This window comes from Choloepus didactylus, chromosome 3 (genome assembly GCF_015220235.1).
Source record: "Choloepus didactylus isolate mChoDid1 chromosome 3, mChoDid1.pri, whole genome shotgun sequence".
Taxonomy (NCBI): domain Eukaryota; kingdom Metazoa; phylum Chordata; class Mammalia; order Pilosa; family Megalonychidae; genus Choloepus; species Choloepus didactylus.
The window spans coordinates 95920053-95940405 of NC_051309.1; the positions used below are offsets into that span (position 1 = coordinate 95920053).

The following is a 20353-nucleotide window of genomic DNA, read 5'->3' on the forward strand; positions in this document are numbered from 1 at the left end:
CTGAAGATTTAGTTCATACTTGACTACTGCACAGAAAAAGATCTAATATAATCCAAATCTTTTTGGGTGAATGAGCCTTCCTCCCCCAACCCCTAATATATGTACAGAATAGAGATTTTTATTTTAGGTTCCAGCCCAATCATCACACAGTTATTTAAATTAAAATGTTACCTTGACATTTATGAATTAAAAAAAAAATATACAGATCTTCTTTCAGTCTTTTCAACTATGTTAACATTTTAAGATTTCTTAAATCAAATAGGGGAAAAATACAACATGAACAATATGGCAAGGGGCTCCACTAAGCTTTGTCTGGCCACAGCATAGAATACTCCATTGAAAAGGATTAGAACCAGTGAATAGACCTTGTAATAGACCAACAAAAATCTAATAAATACCTCAGATAGAAAGGTGACATAGGTCTTTCATCTTCCTGTGAACTAAAAGGAAAATAATTTTGAATTAATACACATTTCTTTTAATAATATGTCAATTTTACTAAATTCTATTCTTGTCACAAATGTTCCACCTGTCTAATTAGATCTAATGCCATGATGGAATAAGGTTAGCAAAACACATTCTACCTTGGAAATGTTCACCTAGCCATGTCTATTACTTCTTTAAGGGAAACCATCAAGGGAAGTTTCTTTCAAGTTTAGGCCTAAGGCAAAAGTAATTCACATCACACTTTTAAGAGGAAGCTTTTTACTGTCTTATTCCACAACAATCCAATCCAAGTATTTATATATTACAAATCCTTAAAATGATTATATACTCAATTATCTCAATAAAGTTAATTGCAGCTCATTAACATGATGATGAAAGTAAGTCACAGCCAACAAATATTCCTGTTAAGTGAGTCAGTCCAGGAATGATTCCCTAGCAGTGAAGAGAACATCAGTAAACATAACGCTTATGCTTTTTGTTCTTCTGTAGTTACTCTGTTAACTATTTAACTAATATGGACAACATGAAATGACACAGATGCAATTATAAAAATAGCTGAAGTTCTTCAAACATTGAAGTAATGAGAAACATACTATAGAGGTAATTAATTTTTTAAATGTCAAATATATTCTATAATAAATATTTTCCTTTCTTTAACAGTTTTTTCTATAAATGACCTCAAAGCATAGAGTGAATTTTACCTTCTTAGGGTCTACTGCAGCGGCCTATGAAATTTTCAATGATCCCTCTGATAAAATTTGTTTTTAAGCAATGACCTCCCCTATATATGACCAATTAAATATCTATACATACCAACTATGCGCATCATTAAACAGATAAAAACAGAAATGTAAAACAATTAGATAAAATTAAAGAGATATGCTAATATTTTCTTCTGGTTCTCCTATGTTTAATAATACAGCATTTGGGGAAGGAACTAGTTAACTTTAACTTGCTATTTTTTTTTTTTTTTTGGCTTATTTTTATTTTCTTCAGCACCAGTGATGAAAAGAGAAAAGTTTAATTCTGTTGGTAATACACTGATAATCAACATCTTATAACAGAATTATGTAAAATTACACACACACACACACACACACACACACACACACACACACACACATACACATAAAAGGCAACAAAAACCTGCCCTGGAATTTGGAAAGGTCTTATCTTCTAGTTGGAAGATAGTACATAAAATATGACATATTATTTTTCATTCTCTCACGATTTTGGTTTCCAATTTCAAGATTGTTTAGCTGTTCCAATGCCCATGCTGCCAAAGATTTTAATGTTTATAATTGTGCCAATTCTTCCCACGTCGGGGGTAGGTTATGGCTCAGCTTTATTATGGACTTTAATGTGAATAGGCTGAGGGCAAAACTTTCTTAGGTTGTAGAGTTACAGGAGACAACATCTGGGAAATGTCCAGGTGTCCTGGGAAGAAACACCTGGAGCAGTGCTATTACAAGTGGTAATAAGCCAACTCTAATCCAAGTAGCTTACACATTTGGCATCAAAATTCTCTAGAAAACACACAACAAAACATTATAAAAATGTTAGAAATGGCTTTATTTCCTAATCAAGGATCCAGTGTAAAAAAATACTAATGATGACCAACACTATGCCAAAGAAGCTGCAACTAAAAACATACTTCTTTATTATAAGGAAAATTGCCTCCATGTGTCATAAAATGGACTATGTACTAAATAGTTTCTTTGCCCACAAAATATCCTCAATTCTCATATATAACAAAGTAGAATCAGCATGCTTGATATAGCATACTTTAATAAACATTCAATTCAGAATAAAGTTGGTTTTCTTAGAATTTAAAAATGCTTTGGGAGACAATTTGATGCATAGTATTCTGAACACAGCTGTCCACGTGTTTTGGCTAATGCTTTTTTTTTTCTTTCTTTTTTTAACCTAAATTTCTTTGTTGCAAATAGAGGCAATCAAAATCAATCAATCCTTCCTTCCTTACCCACTCCCTCACTCACAATAAACTCACTCACAGTTTATTCATTAATTATGACTGAGGGTCAGGTACTACCAGGTCCTCTAGAGCCTCACGAAAACCCTCTAAGGTACTTGCCCCTCTCTTCCTCTTTTTCATATGAGGAAAGCAGGCTCAGAGTGGCTACATAACTTATCTAGGTCACACAGATAGTAACATTTAAGTTATTGTATTGTATGGTCAGTCCATTTAGGATGTTTATTGTCTTCCTTTCAATTTTAAGCTATCAAAGTATGGTGGGACAATTAGGTCAGTGAAGAGGAATTCAAGTGATAGTCAATGTGCATTCCAACAGCTTTCAACAGGACCTGGTAGCTTTAATATGCTTTGTGTGGAGCTTCTGATTATAGCAACTTACACTTACCTTACTCAAAGCCCATTCATAATGAATTAAGCTGGGTAGCACTTATAAAGTGATTAATTTATTAAACTGTCCTGTCTCTTGATAGAAACACAAGGTTTTAATCATAAACAAATATTTTCTAGATTGAATTTGCAGAAAGTAAATTTTTAATGAAGGACAGAAACATAAATTCTTGACTTGGATATGTTCCTGAAGTTTGACCAGTTTCAAGTCAAACTTGAATTATAGTGAAATTTGAATTATAGTGAAAAACTGAGCACTATAATTTGAATAAAACAAAACAGAGTCAGTATTACATTTAGTCAATAATCAGTGGTCAACAGGGCAGCAATTCATGCAGTGCCCAAGAAGAACATAGTCTGAAAAGAAAATGAGGGTAAATAAATCAATTTTGAGTTAATTACCATATTTCTTTTCTTTTCATAAAAGTACCCTTGCCTGGGATTTAGAAATATTATCTTAATAAAGGTAAAAATTTGAGAACAGCTAAAGCCCATGCACTGATTTTCAAAGGCAATTTTAAGGAAAGCTGGTCAAGGACAATTCTTCAAAATAGAATTAAATTTCATATAAAATTTATTTAAAATATAAAATTTTCTGTAAAATTATTAACACATTAGAATGCAAAAGATTTGAAGAGATAACTATTTCTACATGACTTGCAAAACAGATATTGTGCTACATTATGATCCCTCAAACAACTATTTCTAGAGGTTATTTACGTGTTCCTAGTTTTATGTTAATCTCAGGCATGTCCAATGATATTAAATGAGTCATAATTTTTTGCCTAAATTCCCAATTAGAATTCTGATTCACTTTAAAAAAAAATAAGCACATGTGCTGTGGATGAAGAAGGGAGAGTGTGTCGTGAAATTTAAGCCAATGACAAACTGTAACAGCTTGGAATTCATTCGATTTCTTCCTTGGTTACTAGTATCAACCCCATGTTTCCTACTTACGCTGAAGAATGGCTAGGCTTAAGCAGCCAATTAGTTTTGTTTTTGTTTTTTAAATTCAGTCATAAATTGAGAGATTGGGCAATCACCTCATTTAGGTTAGGCAATCAGATACGTGGTAATTAGTGTCCTCAGCTATATCTTCATATGTTCTCTCAAAACAACTGACTCTGGGAAAAATGTTTATCAAAAAGCCCCACATATCAGGCTAAATCTAAGAAGTGGCAACTGAAAAGGCCAATAGCTTAGCTTAGATATCAGATTTTTGGCGGAGCCCTACCTGACTTGTTTTTTATGTGGCTCAACATTGTGAATGCACATAAATGAATGACACGTAGACTTAAAATCTCTTCGTGAGCTGTGCTAATTTCTAAACTGAAGCCACGGAATGCAGCGCCTATCAATTTAATTAATTAGCAAGCCAATTAAAGTCACAAAAACCATGGTGTTTATATGTTAAAGAAAAACCAAATACTGTTGGGAGAATTCCCTGAGTGAGGTATTTGGAAGGAACCTTTAATTACTGGATCACACCACATCTGTTCAATTCCCTTTTGAACTGTCCTGGTAAACATTCCAATTAGTTCAACTTCCTTAACATAATTTGCATATTTAGCTACAAACTTTAAATACATTTTCAAGTGATTTGAGCTAGAAGAAACAGTCCGTAAGTGTTCCTTGAGTAATGAAAAGTACAGAAAAATAAGTAAATGCTAAAGATTAGGTTACATTCATTGAAGAAATGCAAAACCATCCATGGGGCTTAAAAAAACACAAAGCAAAAGGGAGAGAGGTAGTGACCAACCATGAAAAGAGAAAAGTAAAGGTATCAAGTAAACATTTTTCTGGAACTGAGGGTTTCCCTCATGTTGCTACAGAATGTACTAAAGCAAGGGTGGATTATAGCTGATGAATTTTCTTAGAGAATGATGAGGTAAGTGAACACATTTTTTCTTCCTTCCTCTGCAAAACATTAAGTGCTATGTTTACAAGTGCTATGCTTATGTGAACATTTTCACCTCATCCTTAGTCTCCACTCCACACTCCGACTCTGGAGTGCTGTGGCAGTCAATGTTCTGCTGTCCAGGTCACTGGTTAGGCCCCATTCAGGAACATTAAAACAAAACAAAACAAAACAAAACAAAACAACGCTCTTTTTTTTGGGAAACAAATGTAAGTCTTCAAATCAGTGTGCAGCTGTTAGCATTTGCAGCTGTAATATTTGGGGTGTGTGTGTGTATTTTTGTCAATGTATCCACAATTCTTCAGTGTAATCCTAAGCAGCTTTTTTACAGTTCTAATATTTGCACTTTGTGACTGTAAAATCTAGCCAGGAGAAATTCAAACAAATTATTGCAGTTAAAGAACAAACAGAACTTGCTGACCAAAGAATAAATGTAGCAAGCTGCAATGAGAGCTTGAAGTTGTTAATATTTACAGGACTAGGAAAAAGGATCAGCAAAACAAAAAGACTTCCAAAGAATTTAGAATTCATTTTTTTTGTTGTTGTTTCAATAAAATAGGAACAGTATTTCTACTATTTTCTGGCCTGCTTACTGGAATGTGGTTGCATCACAAGATGGTGCAAAGAATGTGACTGAGGCATATACTGTTACATAGGATCTGACATTTTTGGATTCCTTCTTGCTCTGTGACTGTGGCCTTCTTTATCACTTACAATTCTGTTTTATAGTTTCAAAGAACTATTGCACCTGGAAGAGAATTTAGGATTATCTCATTCTAGTTCAGTCCTACCCACCCAGCTAGTTCCAATTCTGGATGCCCTTCTGATTAACAACCTGCAATCTCTAAGAAATTGGAGGGGAATGAGTGTGCATATATGGGGGAAGAGGAGTATCGTTCTTAAACAGGGAGGGGTAAGATGGCTTTATCTTCTACTTCCTTTGTGTCTCTACATATAGTTAGTAGGTAGAAAGTGAACCATATCTTACTGCTGATAGACACAGTCAAGAGGGAGTCCAGTTCCCAGGGAATCTTGGGCTGGAGATGTGTTTAGAAGTCACAGCATGGAATCCTCGTTCTTGTTATAATATTTAAGTCATGTTAAAAAGCCAGCTGCTCTCCTTAGAAGGTTATCTATTACCTCACATTTGATCACTCAACAGACTGTATTGACTTTATTGCAAAAGAAAGAAAAGATTCTTGAATTTGGTCTTTTCATCCCATTTCCACTGCATTCCTCTCCCTTTCCCTGCCACCCACTCCAGGTTACCCCTAATACTCCCACCAGATTCAGCTTACTATCTTAAAAAAAACACCTCTTCTAGTTTCCCATCGCCTCAGGGTAAAATCCGAATGCCCAAACCTAGAACACAAAGCCCTCACAATCTGGGGGCCACTCATCCACTACTACAAACTTCAATTCTACTAAACTTCTCAATATTCCCTGAACATAAATTGTACTTTTGTAACTCTCTCCATTTGTACATGCTTTTCCCTCTGTCTTAAATGGCTCCTCCACTTCTCTCTGCCAGTTAAATACTTATTCATCTTTCAGCTCAAGTGTCATCTGATCTGAGACGCCATCTCCAGCACCTGGAGAGGGAGCTGCTTCTTCCTTCAAGCTCCAAGACATTTTGTTCATAGTTTTAACTGAGTGCTTAGCACATGGCACTGAAATTCTGAAGTTCATGAGTTCAGACGCTTGCCTCATCTTCCAGATTTGCCTTATCTTTGTAACACAAGCATCTAGCATGAGCCCCAGAACACTACAGATGCTCAGAAAATGGCTGTTGAATAAAATTAGCCTCATCAAGGAATTTGCTGAGTGCTAACATTACTGTTTGATTAAATATTTTGAAAACATACACTGCTCATAATTTATAAAATTAATTTTGCCAGCTATAAGCATTCTTAGATATCTGTATGTTGATCATTTAAAATTATCTTGTTGCCTTCTATTTTAAAAATTTAATGGAATTGCAACGGTGCCATGAGTTTCCTTCTATCTCACTTAGCTAAAGAAAAGAAAATAACTCATTTTCTCCAACTGTACAATAAGAGGTGGGAGCTCTGCCATTATGCCAGTAATGTAAACACAGTGTGCAAAAGACCCAGGAAAGGATATGTTCAGGCAAGGTATGTTTGAATATGGCCTTGCCACATACTAAATCTGTTTGTCCTGGCTTGAGATCAGGAAAATAAAATTATTTCACCTCACTGCAAACCCAAAGACTCTTTGGGGCTTAAAGAAATTTTTCATTTCGTCACAGAACTATTTTCAAGGTACCTGGAAGCTTTCATTTGTCTTTGAGATTCTTGTCCAGAAAAGTTATGCTTATTGTTATTAAAGATATAGCAATACTGCCTTAATGAGGCAGCAATTTAGAATATAAAATACAGTAACACTTTCCTTTTTGGATTTGCCATCAAGTGATGAGAAAATATTTTTAGAACATTAGTAAATAAGTTAAAATATTATCAAATCTTTAGTCGCTGAAATGAAATCCAAAGAATTTGGGTATTGCTGAAGAAGGGAAGATGGGGATAATAAATTAGTTTTGCTAACTTCTTCCCACAATTATTTTATTACAAGATGGTTTATAAGTACAGGTTTTATTATATATATATATATCTGTTATCTCTGAATGCGGAATTCTTGAGGGAGAGAAGGATGTGCAGAAGGCAAATGCAAATTATCAAGTGATCTTTCCCCCTAACAAACTTCCTCTTTGCCAAAGGATGACTGCACAGAAAAATGGGTCAATAACTTGTTTCTGACATGGTCAAAGTTTTACACTAGTTTTTAAGATGATGAACAACTTGAGAGGGTATGAAGACTTCATGGATACTACAATTGGAATTTGGGAGCTTCCATAACCATATGCAAGTGCTCATTCAGCAAACATATTTTGAGTGTATACTACCTAGTAGAGTCCATGATTGGTGATGGAGATACACAGACTAGTAAGATATGGCCCCCAACCCTCATGGAATTTATAGATTAGCAGAAAATCAGAAATGTGAAATTTGATGATTATTATGTAAAAGGAATGTGCAGCACATTTACTGAGAGCACAGTATAATAAGTCCAGGCTTTGTGCTAAAAGCTTCATTTACGTTGTCTCATTCAATTCTCAAAGACATTTTGAGGATGGTATTATTAAACAGATTTTTCAGATGAGAAAAAGATTTTTCAGATGAGATTTTTCAGATTTTCAGATTTTTCAGATGAGACTTTTCAGATGAGAAAAAAATTTTTCAGATGAGAAAAAGATTTTTCAGATGAGAAAAAGGTTACGTAACTGGCTTAAGGTCACAGAGCCAGGCAAGGCTGAGATTCAAATCCAGGTCTGTTTGAAACCAGAACTACAGCTCTTGAACTCTGAAATTATGTGGCCTGGCAGGTTAAGGCAGATAGATAAGGGACACCAGGACTGAGTTTTGAGGAATATGTAGGCATTATTGGAAGAAAGATAATGGTAGGAAAAGAACTCTTCAAACAAGGAGAACAGACTGTGCAAAGGTGTGAGGAAACAACAGCTTGACAGGTTTGGTAACTGCAGTGAGTCCAGTCCCCTGGAGCAGCAGAAAAAAGATGCTGCAATCCCTATCAAAATTCTAACAGCCTTATTTGCAGAAATGGAAAAGTCAATTCTCAAATTTGTATGGAACTAAATAGGCAACACAATCTTGAAAAATAAGGATAAACTTGGAGGATTCACATCTTCTGATTTAAAAACTTACTATAAAGGTACAGTAAACAAAATCATGTGGTACAGGCAATATTAACCAGTGAAAGAGAATTGAGGTCCAGAAATAAACACATATGTCTATAAAAAAATTATTTTTAACAAGGGTGCTGAATACATTCAATGAGGAGAGAATAGTCTAACAAATGGTGCTGGGCCAACTGCATATCCACATGAATATCCAAAATTAAGTTGGAGTCATACCTCACACATATACAACTAATAATTGAAAATGGATCAATGATGTAATTATAAAAATTAAAACCATAAAACTCATAAAAGAAAACACAGGGTAAATCTCCATGACCTAAGATTTGGCAATGGATTCTTAGGTATAACACCAAAATATGGGCAACAAAAGGATAAATTTGGACTTCATCAAAATTAAAAACTTTTGTGCAGAAACCCACCCCAAACAAGATGGCAGAATGAGATGCTTCAGGACCCAGACCCCCATGGAAGCTGTGAACAACCAGCAAGAAGTGGCAGAAATATCTTTCTCAAAGTTCCAGAGAAGAGTTAAAGGACTGCAGTGATAAAGAGAATGCTGAATCAAGAAAAAAGTTTCTTGAAAGTGGTAGGATTTCACGGCGCCTACTCCACCACTCACTAGCTCAGCAGGAAACCAGCCGGTGCTCCTAGTGTGGATCTCTGGTCTGGTGCTGGAGGTAACAGAGGAACCCTGTGCACATACTGGGAGCATGTGCGTCTGGCCCAATCTGTCTGGTGGTGGTCTCAGATTCTTACTGTCCCAAAGCTTGCCCTGTGTGTAGAAGGTAGCTCTTGGAACTCTCCTACAGAAAGCTGTGGGAGAGCAATCAAATGCCACTGCCTGGGGCAAGGGATTGCTGGTTGAAGGACATACATATTTCCTGTAAACAGGGAATAGCACTTCCTTCTGTTCTGTTTATTTTATCCTCTCTACTTTACTATTTCCTCTTTATCATGACTTTCTTGCACAAAAACTAAAATCAGTTGCAGTTGTGCAAGGGTTATAATATAGTATACCTTATTTTTTGTTTCTAAAGTCCAACATTTGATGGTTTGGTAACAATAGTTGTAAGTCTACATTTGATTTATGAAATCCAATTGATTTTGGAGCTCATCAAAAATGTTAGTTTTAAAAGGTGAAGGAACTTTAAATTTGGAAATAGATACAGGCAATTATCTTTACTTTACAAGAAAACAACATGAATCCAAACAGATTAACTTAAATTTTTTAAAATACACTCATATATACTTGGAGAAAACAAAGTTTGCATGTCAATTTTGTGTGTAAAACAAACTTGTCATAATTTCCTTCAGTGTATCCCTGTCAGATGGGATATTATGCCACCTGAAAATGTTAATTATAATCTGGAAATCTGGAAGAATTAATTGGTAATCCAGTTTGGGGTATGTTTATTAGAAGATTTAATGAAGATTGAATGTAGCATTGCTCTTAACATTTTCCATTGAGAGAAGTCTGTTTATCCACCAATCTATAAACAACATCTCAGTATCTAGGACAAAACAGTTATCCAAATACAAAAGTCGTGTTACAATGAGAGCATCCAAATGCCTTTTTTTTTTTTTTAAATCAGAGACACAAATTCAATTGTATTGAATAAACACTTCATCCTTAATAACATCTTGTATTACTTAATAACATCTTGTATTACTAAAACACAACAAAATAAAATTAATTCTAGATGGTTATTAAATAGATTTTAATCCTCTACCACTATGTGAGACATAAAGAAAAAGTAAAAGAGGGAAACTTTATATTTCAATGTACATTAACAAAATCCTTATTTTTCTTAAACTGCCTTAATGGTTATAGCACTTCTGAGAAATAAACTTTGCATTATATGCTTATATAACAATTAAGCGAGTAAATTACCTGGATTTTTTTTTAGTGTAAGAATATTCTTAAGAATTACACTGGAAAGCTTTAGAAATTATGTGGTGAATAGTGTTCTGATACATCACCATTAAATTTCTCTACAGCCTCAAATTCAATAAGCATTTATTGAGCACCTACTATGTGCCTGACACATGAAGGCTTTTTAGGTTCCCCTGTCCAGAGCTCCTTTTAGTTTCTAGTGTGGGAAGTGTCTATATCAAAACAGTAGCTAATTAGCACTCCATGCTAATGGGAACAAAGCCAGGGGTCCAATTTACTCTGTCAGTTGACTGGTTTTTTGCTTCTGGGTAACAATTGATGCTTCTCTTAATGAAGTTCCTAATTGGGGAAAAGCCTGCTGGCTGTGAATTTCAAATACATGCCATGATCACCAATTCCATATGCAAATGATTATTATTTAGAAATCTAAAAAGAGTGGTTTCCATTTGCTTCTGTGTATATGACTGAGCAAGTCCCTTAGTTTCTCTGGGTTTGAGTTAAATTGTTTGGGAAATGGGAGATACTGAGATTATCTGTAAGAATCTAGTTTGGTCTAAAATTGAGTCTATATTTTCATATCTCAAAAATTATTTCTGTGAATGTTCATAACAACATTATTTACAATAGGCCATAGGCGGAAAATTTCCTCAAATATTCATCAACTGATGAACAGATAAACAAAATGTGTTATAGCCATACAATGTAATATTAATTGGCTATAAAAAGGAATTCAATACTGATACATGGTACAACAGGCATGACCTTAAAAACATTACCTAAATGAAAGAAGCCAGTCACATAAGATCAGATATTATATGCTTATTCTCCTCATATGAAATGTTCAGAATAGGCAAATCTATATAGACAGAAAGTAGATTAGTAGTTGCTGAGGGAGGGGGGACAGACGGGGAAAGAGTGAGGAGTGACAGCTAAAGGGTACACGGTTTATATTTGGGTGATGAAAGTGTCTGAAATTGATCCTGGTGATGCACGCTCTGTGAATATACTAAAAACCTGCACAACTCTGTGAAAATACTAAAAACTAGTGAATGGTATGTGAATTATATCTCAGTGAAGCTGTCCCCAATCAAGCTGTTCCAAAAAGCTTCTTTGGTTCTTCTCAGGGGAAGAAAATGGAGTGCTTTAAAAATTCTGCACACTACAGACCTTTTTATTGACAATTCCTTCTGATCACCACATACACATATAAGCATAATAAAAAAAAGAGAATAAAGTGTTTTGAGAGTTTCAAGAAATTTGACTCCGTGGTATTTTCAACGGTACTTCCCACAAATAGTTCTTCGGTTCTTTCCAATATTCACACAATGAAATGGGATGCAATGAGAGGGCATCATCTACACTGTGCTGCACACTCTGCATTCATGGAATTGAAACATTTATTACAGGTATAAGAATTACAAAACCAAACAAAAGGCAATATATCCTTATATCTGAGAAGTTTTATCATTTACAAAGAACTTCATATTCCTTAACTCCAAAATTTCTTGATAAAATAAGTATCTAGTGTATTATATCCCACGTTGTAGGTGAGGAAAACGATCTGACACTGATCTAGGCATCAGTATCTGGATATGTTTTCTGATGGCAAATTTATACCCTTCCACTGCCTTCCCTATTGCGCCGTGCTTAATACCTAGGACCTCAACTTTTCAGTGGTTTAGACAGGGTAATCTCATAATTTTTAAAACATCCCCTTAGTTCATGTTATCTTATTTGGAGTAATTAACAAATATTTAGGCTTCACTGGTAATACCACCATGTGAGAAGAGAGTTCACAGAGAGCTTATTTGTTCTTGGTGTCTTCCAGTCACTACCGAACAAAGACCGTATCGATGACGGAAAGTAACTTCAGATAGACAACCCCATACAGGTTGACCCAGATCAAATTTGAAATGAGGTAGTTTTTAATTCCCTGTTAGATTGTGTGTGTGTGAGGGTCGGGGTGGGAGTGCTAACAGAGGCCAACCAGTTAGGAAGAGTAAGGACTTATAAATTAACCGAGAGGTGTCTCCACCACAAGCAGTAGAGGGCTCTCTAACACCACAACGGAAACTCACAGGCTGGACCAGCAATACCTGGCTTGTACCCTGGTTAACTCCCACATCCTCTCCAGGTTATCAATGCTTACATGTTTGCAAAGGGATGTTCTAAAGGCCAATACTTAGAAAGACCAGATGAATTCCACTGATAAGAAATCCCAGTGAAATTTTCAGCTGTTGGATCACTAATATGTGTTAATTAACTCTGTTGCTTTAGGTCTCCTTAACTGCAACTTGAAATTATGATGTGTTTCACCATCATAAACTAAATATTCAATAACATGTATGGGATATCATAATTTTCCAGATGAAAGAGAGAATTATATAAACATTATTAATCTCAGCTTCTCCCTTTAGTAAATAAATATAGGAAAGAATAGGATGCTGAAGTGAAAGAGAGACCAATACATAAAGGGATTTAAATTAATCATTTGTGTTCTTCCTCCTCCATCACTATTCTTTGTGGGTAAGAATCAAATTAGTGGCTATCAGAAAGTTAATCTAGCCAATCAAAATACTGCAGTGAAAGTTCAGAGTTTTGTCATAGATGTTAGTGAGACTTGGAGCTACGATGTATCTTAGCTTCATGAAGAAGAAATACATAAAATAGAGATCCATACCTATAGATCCACAATATACAAGGAAAAAAAAAACCCAAACAATGGGATAGGAGTCACACAAAGAGCCTGAGGTATAAGGCAAATAAGAAATCTGATAAAACTACAATCTCATTAGTGACAGTAAATTTAGTTACCTGAGGAAATAATTCTTTTGAATTATTAATATAATTTCTCCATTTATTTGTTACATAATTTTGTTTCATTGGGGAATATTTTTCATGTGACAAGAATATTCATAAATGGCTGTGCAGTGTGCTGAGTGTGATTATTAATTCATTAATTATAAGAAGTACTATGCAAATACATCAGTATTTTTAAAAATAATTGGGACAATTTAGCCATCTCAGTTATATATGTAATAAGATCACATCTTTAATTTAAGCCACTTGTAGTGAATTGTAAGAACTGTTCTTTATAGAGGGCCACATTTTCAACATTCAGCCTCTGCAATTTTTTTTGTTTTATAATGATCATGGGTTTATAAACAGTTAACTCCATCCTGAAAACTCTGCAAACTATATTCAGTAATTAAAATACAGCAAAAAGCATTACAGAGGACCAAATTATATTATTTTATTCTTATTTTCAACCTCATCTGTTATTATCATCTCACATATAGATTAGTAGTAATAAATTGTCTTCTACATACTTTCAAAATATGCAAAGAAGGCTAAAAATTCACTTATGGGAATTATAAGCTAAGCAGATATTAGGGTACAAACAAACATGTGTACCCTAAGTGAATGATCTTATAGGATGTTAAATAAACCACAGGGTAGTATTTTCCATTATTAATCTAGGTACCTCTCTATTATTGTGTTAATCATGTTCATTATCGAATTTACTGCATAGTCATTGTAATGGATTGTGTCTGCATCACCACTAGCATGTGACCTTTTTGAAGCACAGATTATGTCTTAATTACTTTAGTTATCACTAGCAGTATAGAGTAATGTTCGGACAAGCAAAGAGAAAATATTAAACAATGTTCTTAATACGTTTTGACTTAAGTGGTAAAACTGAAATGTTGTAAACGAAAGCATCAATTGTGAAAACCAAACTCACATGTCATGATACTATATATACTTTTGGCGGATGTTGACCAATACAATGCTAGATTCCTATATATATCTGCTGTCGCTGGCTTCAGACAAGCTATAATCATTAACTACAGTTTAGACCAGTGTTTCTCTAAACGTGGACCATCTGTATCGACTTGCTTTCAGGGAACTTCTTAAAATGAAGATACTCTCCCTGCCATCCTCCAAATTTGGATCCAGTTAAGTTTAGGGAAGGAAGACAGTGGAAAGGAATCTGATTTTAAAAATGCATTTCCCAGGTAATTCTTATGCACACAAAGTATGAGAAGTATTGACAGTGACCTCTCCTCAATACAAATACTGAGAATGAATTTAAGTGGCAATTTTAAAGCTATTCTGTTGCTCATCTGCTTTTAATTCAGTTTCTAACCCCTCAGTGTTCTTAAGCAGAATGGTGCAAAGCACTCATTTCATTAGTTGACATACATGCTGCCAGGGCTCAACAACCTTCCAGCTTCAGGCAGATCGTTATAGTATCATGGTGAGGTGGTCAGCACTACCTATTAGCAGAAGAGGCACAATACTAGAAGAAACAGTTCCATATAGGAATGGGGAGGTTTTCTGCATAAGGGCTTAGGTTCATAAGGAACCCTTAAGGAAAATAACCACCAAACACTCTCCCTGCCTTTACAAGGCTAATAATCAAAGGCAGGCAAAATCCTTAAGTGGAGATTGCCAAGAAAGCAATCAAATTAAACTTCTAAGAGTTAGGAAAACATCAGAGCAGTGGATGCACAGGATAGTGATCTTATGAGTGGTAATGCAAGGAAACAAAAGTAGCAATTCAACAATCTTGAATGCAAATCAAAACTATTTCTCTGCATAGGTTTATTAATAAGGACTAATAATGCAAAATAATTTTGAAGGAAATCATACTGATTTTATTTTAACTTTGGTTCACTTAATTCCCTAAACACTGTGGGTTTTTTTTAGCAGTATATAAGATTTATTTTCTTCTCAACAGTTATTATAATCATCAAGTAGTTATTACAAAGTAGAGTAATATTTAATGTTCTTATCTAGAATACAACTTGTTTAGGACCCTTAAGAACTGATGTCATTAAAAGAAAAAAAAATCCCACAACATTAGTTAAGAAACCAAATTAAGACTACAAGGAAGTGTACATTAGTTTGGTCTCTCGTAAGCTTCAAGCATGTGGACCTTTTAATTGAGTTAATAAAGAAAAAAAAATCAGATCTATCTTCAAACCACTTTCTGCTACTTTGGATTACTGACTTTTAGAAAAGCAATGCTTGGGGCATGCCTTTCAAGTTCTGATTGCAGTGTATCTGTTAGTAAAAAACTGCACATGGTCCACCTCAGTAAATATCTGTAGGAACCATTTTGAAAGTAAACACTTGGGTTTTAGCTTATCTTCTATGTTAAAACATGAACATTTAGTTCCAAGAAAAATTAAACCAGATTTACTATTTACTTTTAAAAAATCTTTTGCACTAATAAAATCATCTATATTTTTCATAAATGAAGCATTTATATGGAATCAAATGCCACTGCAATAAAGCAGTTGAAATCTGATAACATAAGCAGCAAGAGTAATTTTTAAAATCATAAAATATGACCTTGGGCAACTCTGAGACTTCCTCTGTGCTTCAGCTTTCCACTGTGAAATTGGAGGATTGGACTCAGTTGTCACTGAGGTGACTTCCAGCTTTAATAATCCGGGATACTCATTTATTAGTTCACGATGTTCTTTTTAACAAGCATCTTTGTTTAAATGTAGCTTTCTCTGCTTTGGTAAAATCCCTACCATCACCACCACCAATCACAACAGCAATCTATATTATAATCATTAATGAGTAAAAACAGCCTGTGCTCAATCATCCTTACATAGCAGTTTTTAAAAACTGTCATTTGTGTAATAAATTTATCTAGAATTATTCAAGGGGAAATATTAACCTTAACATATTTTCCCATTTATCATAAAGTATTTATCAATAGAAAATCCTTGTCAAGATCAGAAATCAATAAGGAAAAGATTCTAATGTCCATTTTTAAAAGGTCTCTAGCCTATCAACATAGGCTACCACAGTTTCACAACACTGCCAAGAAGCTGATTTCATTTTTATTATAAATCTGCTTAATATATTCCTGATTCTTTTTTAATTTCAAAAATATTCTTGTATTCATTTTTACTCAAGAAAGAATATAACTGAAATAACTAAACACAATAATCAAGTCAAAGAGATAAGAAATTGGGCATAAATGTCAGTAAAAGAGGAGAACATTTAAATTTTTTGGTCTTATGTACAACAACTCTACACAAGTTGCAGCATGTTAATAAAAGATGCCAAGTATTGGCAAAGTCTATGGTTTTATACTATTCAGAAAAAACAGAACAGAATAAAACAAAATGAATAGGAAAGAACACTACCTTTGCAGAGGCATGATTTCACAAGCCATTTCTGTATATTAAATTTACAAGGCAATCTCACAACTGTCTCTTCCACGACAAATTTGGTCGCCTGTACAGTGGAACGTCTTCTTACAGTGCCTGAACTGTGCCTGGGACGTGAGGCTGCACCTCACAGCCAGAGAAGCAACTTGCTCTGCAGTTAGCCAGTGTACTGCTGCTCTCAGTCTCCAAACTTCTTCAAGCAATGCAATTTTATCGGCTGCCTCTCCACATTTACACCGCAGTCCACTTTGACCTTTTGTTCCAGGGAAGCAGCTGAATCGCCCAGCCAATCAGAGGAGCAGCTGCTGCAGCGCTGAAGGCGCACCTCCCTCCTTCACCTCCTCCTCCTCCAAACTCCAGCTCCCGCCTCTCAGTGGGCTTGCCTTGTTCTAGAAACTCGAAACTTTCCTCTTAGCGGTTCCACAGACAAGCTTGTCAGTCTGGGAAAGCAACCGATAACTGCAGCGGGACCGAGAGCCCCTTACTTAATATTGCAGAGACTGCCAGCAAGGAAATCCATTTGACAAGAAACAGTGCCTCTGAAACGAAAGGTTTCTGTGGCAGAAGGCAAGCACTAAGCTCCGTACCCTTTTCTTCCTTAAAAAACAAACAAGAAAAACTCCTAGCACTGGAAAGTGTGTTACTTTTCTATAAGGAAGACATGCTTCTTGACCCTTGCCCTACGTGCATGTATTTCCTGCTGATGTTTGTTTACACTATCGTGGTTACTAGTCACTGGTGACATCACCCAAGGCACGTCGCTCCCATTCAGGGGGGAAAACATGCCTAAGACTGTCCAAGTCCTTAAGGGATCAAAGTGTGGATTCTCATGGAAATTATTTCTGCATTTTATTCATGTAAAATTGAACGTATTTATTTACATAGCCGTTTTCCTCCAAGAAGGTCAAAAACATTTGTGGTATTTATTTATTTATTTATTTATTTATTTATTTATTTATTTATTTATTTATTTATTTATTTATTTATTATTTTTACAAGTAACACCAAATCAATTTTTTCCATAAGATCTTCTAAATGACTCTTAATTTATCCAGCTTTCCCTTCCAAATCCTTCTTAAGTACTGAACACTAAAGTGTCATTTTTTAGGAACGTAACTATTAATCCACAGATTTCATATACACTGCAAGAACAATAAGTGGAAATAAATTTAAGTAAATTATTTTTTCACATAATGAGAGTTGCAACATAGCCCAGAGCATGGCTTTTAGTAGAAGAAAGGAGTCAGAGAACCCATTATGTTCAGAAATAGGGGGCCTTGTAGGTTCAAAAAAGTATCCTCCTCCTCTCAAGTTTTTATCCCAGATTTTTACAGACCCCTCATAATTCTAAATTTAGAACACAAAGTACAATTGTAAGGCATCTACTTTCCTTTACTAAACTGGCTAATAAAAACATTTTCATTGTCTGACTAAATCCACTATCATATTTAGGAAAATGGATTAGTCATCCTGAAACTTATGTTCAGATATTATGAGAGAAAAATCAATAACTAAAATCAGCCTGTTTTAAAACAACAGAAGTTGATTTAAGTCCAAAAACTCATTTAAGTTGAAATTGTCAATATATGCTTTTTGGATTTTAGGTTTGGAAATTCTAATTTGATTCCCTGGTAACAATAACTTAGTTCTGTATGCTTGCATAAGCTTTTTATTTTTTGAAATGCCTTTACATCTTGTTTACCAGCTCAAATAATGGTATGCATCAGAAAATTACCATTTTAATGTCTATTTTATTGATAAGTAAACTTAGTACTAAAAAAACTAAGTAATTTGTTCAAATTCACATGGAAAGTGAGTGACAGAACAGACATTGGATTGAGGACTTCTTATATCTACCTGCTCTGGAACTCTGCTATTCGCCACAGTGCTGACTCTATTCTGTGTGAGTTGAAAAAATATTTTAGAATATTTTTAGAAATAGTTAAGATTCCAATGACAGAAATAATATTTTATCTGAATTTTATGAACACATTAATACTATGTAGTAAAACAGATGTAAAAGAAAAAGTTCAACAAAAAAGGACCAATATTTCAAAAATATGTTAAAATGGACTACAATTTACATTCAATATATGTTAGAGGTAAAATGCTGATGAATAGGAACATTCTAATTTTAACATCTGATTTAAGATATATTTCCTGATAAATTAAATCTTTCTATCAACGTTCCTCTAACATGTTATACTACACATTTAGAATGTTAATGGTTATTTTGTTTAAATTACTTATGACTATAACTCCATAATTACATGCCTTTTCAAGTCTCTATTTATAACAATCTTTCCTTTTATTTCTTTATTTTTTTCTCTATTTTCTGGGCTTTACCTCACCATCAACTGTGAATTTGTAAATGGACTACAGCCCTTCTTCTCTACCCTACTTACTGCCAGAGTCCTTGGTCACTTAAATACCTTTATTATTTCTATTTCTAACATCCTTGTGTCAATTCCTCACAGTCAGGTAGCTGGGAGCACCATTCCATGAACTCTGCCAGTTCTAATTTCTAAAAGTCTGATATTCTCCTCTCTGAATCTCTGATATTCCTTTTCACTCAATCCATTAATATGCATCACTCACTCTCAACTGCCCCGTGTTTCTGCCTCCCCCATTCCTCCACCTTTTCACTCTACTCAGCCCAGCTCTATCTGTTGATGTCTGCAGAGGATAACCTGCACCTAAACCACCTGCCAGGCAGGTTGAAAAACGCAGCTTCTTAGCTCTCCTCAGCATTTAGTTATTTCTAAAGCAGGTTCATAAGCATCCTCAGCTTCTTTACCCTGCGTAAATCCTGCCGGCTAGCTTCTTTATTGCCAGGTTGCTGAACATTGCAAAAGAAAGTCACATAACCTTGGCAACTAGTTACACTAAAAATCCGTGCTATTTAACCTCAGCTTGAACCACAATACTGTGTGGCAACATTTTAGTTACTTTAATTGATTTTTCACTGCATTCCTACAGCAACTGTTACAAATCTCCAGTGTCACAAACCTGAACCTCTCACTGTCACTAATGACTTCACTTCCTAATTTATTGAGAAAGTCAACATTCTTTTTGACTTCTTCCTACTCTAATAGAAAGAGTCCTCACTGGAGCACTCATTCATTTTATCTGCATATTTGATGTCATCATTTCCTGCTTCCTCTGGAAGCAGATGATCTCTCCATTTTAAATCTGTCCCTCTCTAACTGCTTCTTCCCCCTTCCAACAGGCACCTGGGTAAGTGTCCTCCAGTCGTTTAAAAAAAGTTTTCTTCAACCATCCTACCCTCTGGCATTGTAGTACTATTTCCCTCCTTCCCTGACAAAATTATCCCAAATCTACTTCTGCTGCTTCTACTTCCTCATAAATTACTTGCTCCTTCACGCCAAAGCAATGGACTTTTGAGCTCACCACTCTTCCGAAATTACTTTTTAAAGGCCTCAGTGATCTTTTGGCCACTAAATCTAAATGTCTTTTCTTAGATCCATTCCTATTCTAAGTTTTCTGAAAAACACACCTTCAATTTTCTGAGTCTTTGGCCCTCTGTGATTTTCCTGTGAATCCTCCAAATCTCCCTAATCATTCATCTTCCTTTTATTCCATATGTCTTTCCTTTTCTCATACACTCCCTCCCTGTCCCGACACCCATTAAATAACAGGCATTCTATTAGAGCTTAATAAATTGGGCTCTGGAATTACACCCCTGGGGACCGACCAAATCCTGACTCCACCACTGACAGGCTACATGAACTTGGGCAGATTATTGAAAAAGCTC

At 35.0% G+C, this 20353-nt stretch overlaps 1 protein-coding gene across 6 annotated transcripts in view; it reads right to left on the bottom strand.

Annotated features, from left to right (window-relative positions):
* Positions 1–20353, bottom strand: part of FAM13A (family with sequence similarity 13 member A) — a 380146-nt gene that overhangs the window by 90088 nt on the left and 269705 nt on the right. For 5 of the 6 annotated variants that reach the window (XM_037830247.1, XM_037830249.1, XM_037830246.1 and 2 more), the window contains one exon: positions 399–440. In XM_037830247.1, coding sequence (XP_037686175.1) covers positions 399–440 — 42 coding nt within the window. Of the gene's footprint in view, positions 1–398; positions 441–16554; positions 16786–20353 lie in introns of those variants that run through there. The other variant, XM_037830251.1, reaches the window with a different exon arrangement.